This window comes from Primulina huaijiensis, unplaced genomic scaffold (assembly GCF_012295235.1).
Source record: "Primulina huaijiensis isolate GDHJ02 unplaced genomic scaffold, ASM1229523v2 scaffold199916, whole genome shotgun sequence".
In the NCBI taxonomy this organism is placed as follows: Eukaryota; Viridiplantae; Streptophyta; class Magnoliopsida; order Lamiales; family Gesneriaceae; genus Primulina; species Primulina huaijiensis.
In genome coordinates, this window is record NW_027351820.1 from 1 (window position 1) to 469 (window position 469).

At 45.2% G+C, this 469-nt stretch overlaps 1 protein-coding gene across 1 annotated transcript; it reads right to left on the reverse strand.

Moving 5' to 3' along the window:
• Window positions 1-6: 6 nt before the first annotated feature.
• Window positions 7-468, reverse strand: LOC140966023 (interactor of constitutive active ROPs 3-like; the record flags this gene model as incomplete). Its single annotated transcript, XM_073426294.1, has 1 exon — window positions 7-468. A coding segment is annotated over exon 1 (462 nt), but the record flags the coding sequence as incomplete, so codon positions are not given.
• Window position 469: the final 1 nt, after the last annotated feature.

Below are 469 nucleotides of genomic sequence, written 5' to 3' on the forward strand. Positions count from 1 at the left end.
CCTCGTTATCATGTTTGCGTTTTTCTTCTTAAGTAACTCTTCATCTAGATCATCTGCGTAAGGTGAACCTAACTTTCCCATTCGAGGGCCGAAGTGGCTGTCCACTGATCCAGTTCTCTCCCTGATTTGGCCATTATTCCCCGTTGAAAGCATTGCTGCTGCTGCCTCTGCAGCCTTCCGCCATTGATCTGACTGCACTTTTAGCCTTCGTAACTCGGTTTCCATCTCTACATTCACTGCTTGTGCTGCTTCCAGCTGCTCAGCCACTCGTGCTGCCTTCCTGTTACTCTTATCGATTTCTTCAGTCATGTACCCGATCTTCGTTAGAGCTTCCCTTTCTGCCATCCCTGCTGCATCTACATCTGAAACAATATCATCGCTAACTTTACCATTGCTGATTTTCTTGATTTCAAGTTTCAACTTCTCGTTCTCTTCTGATAATTTCTTCCACTCCATCTCTTCATTCATC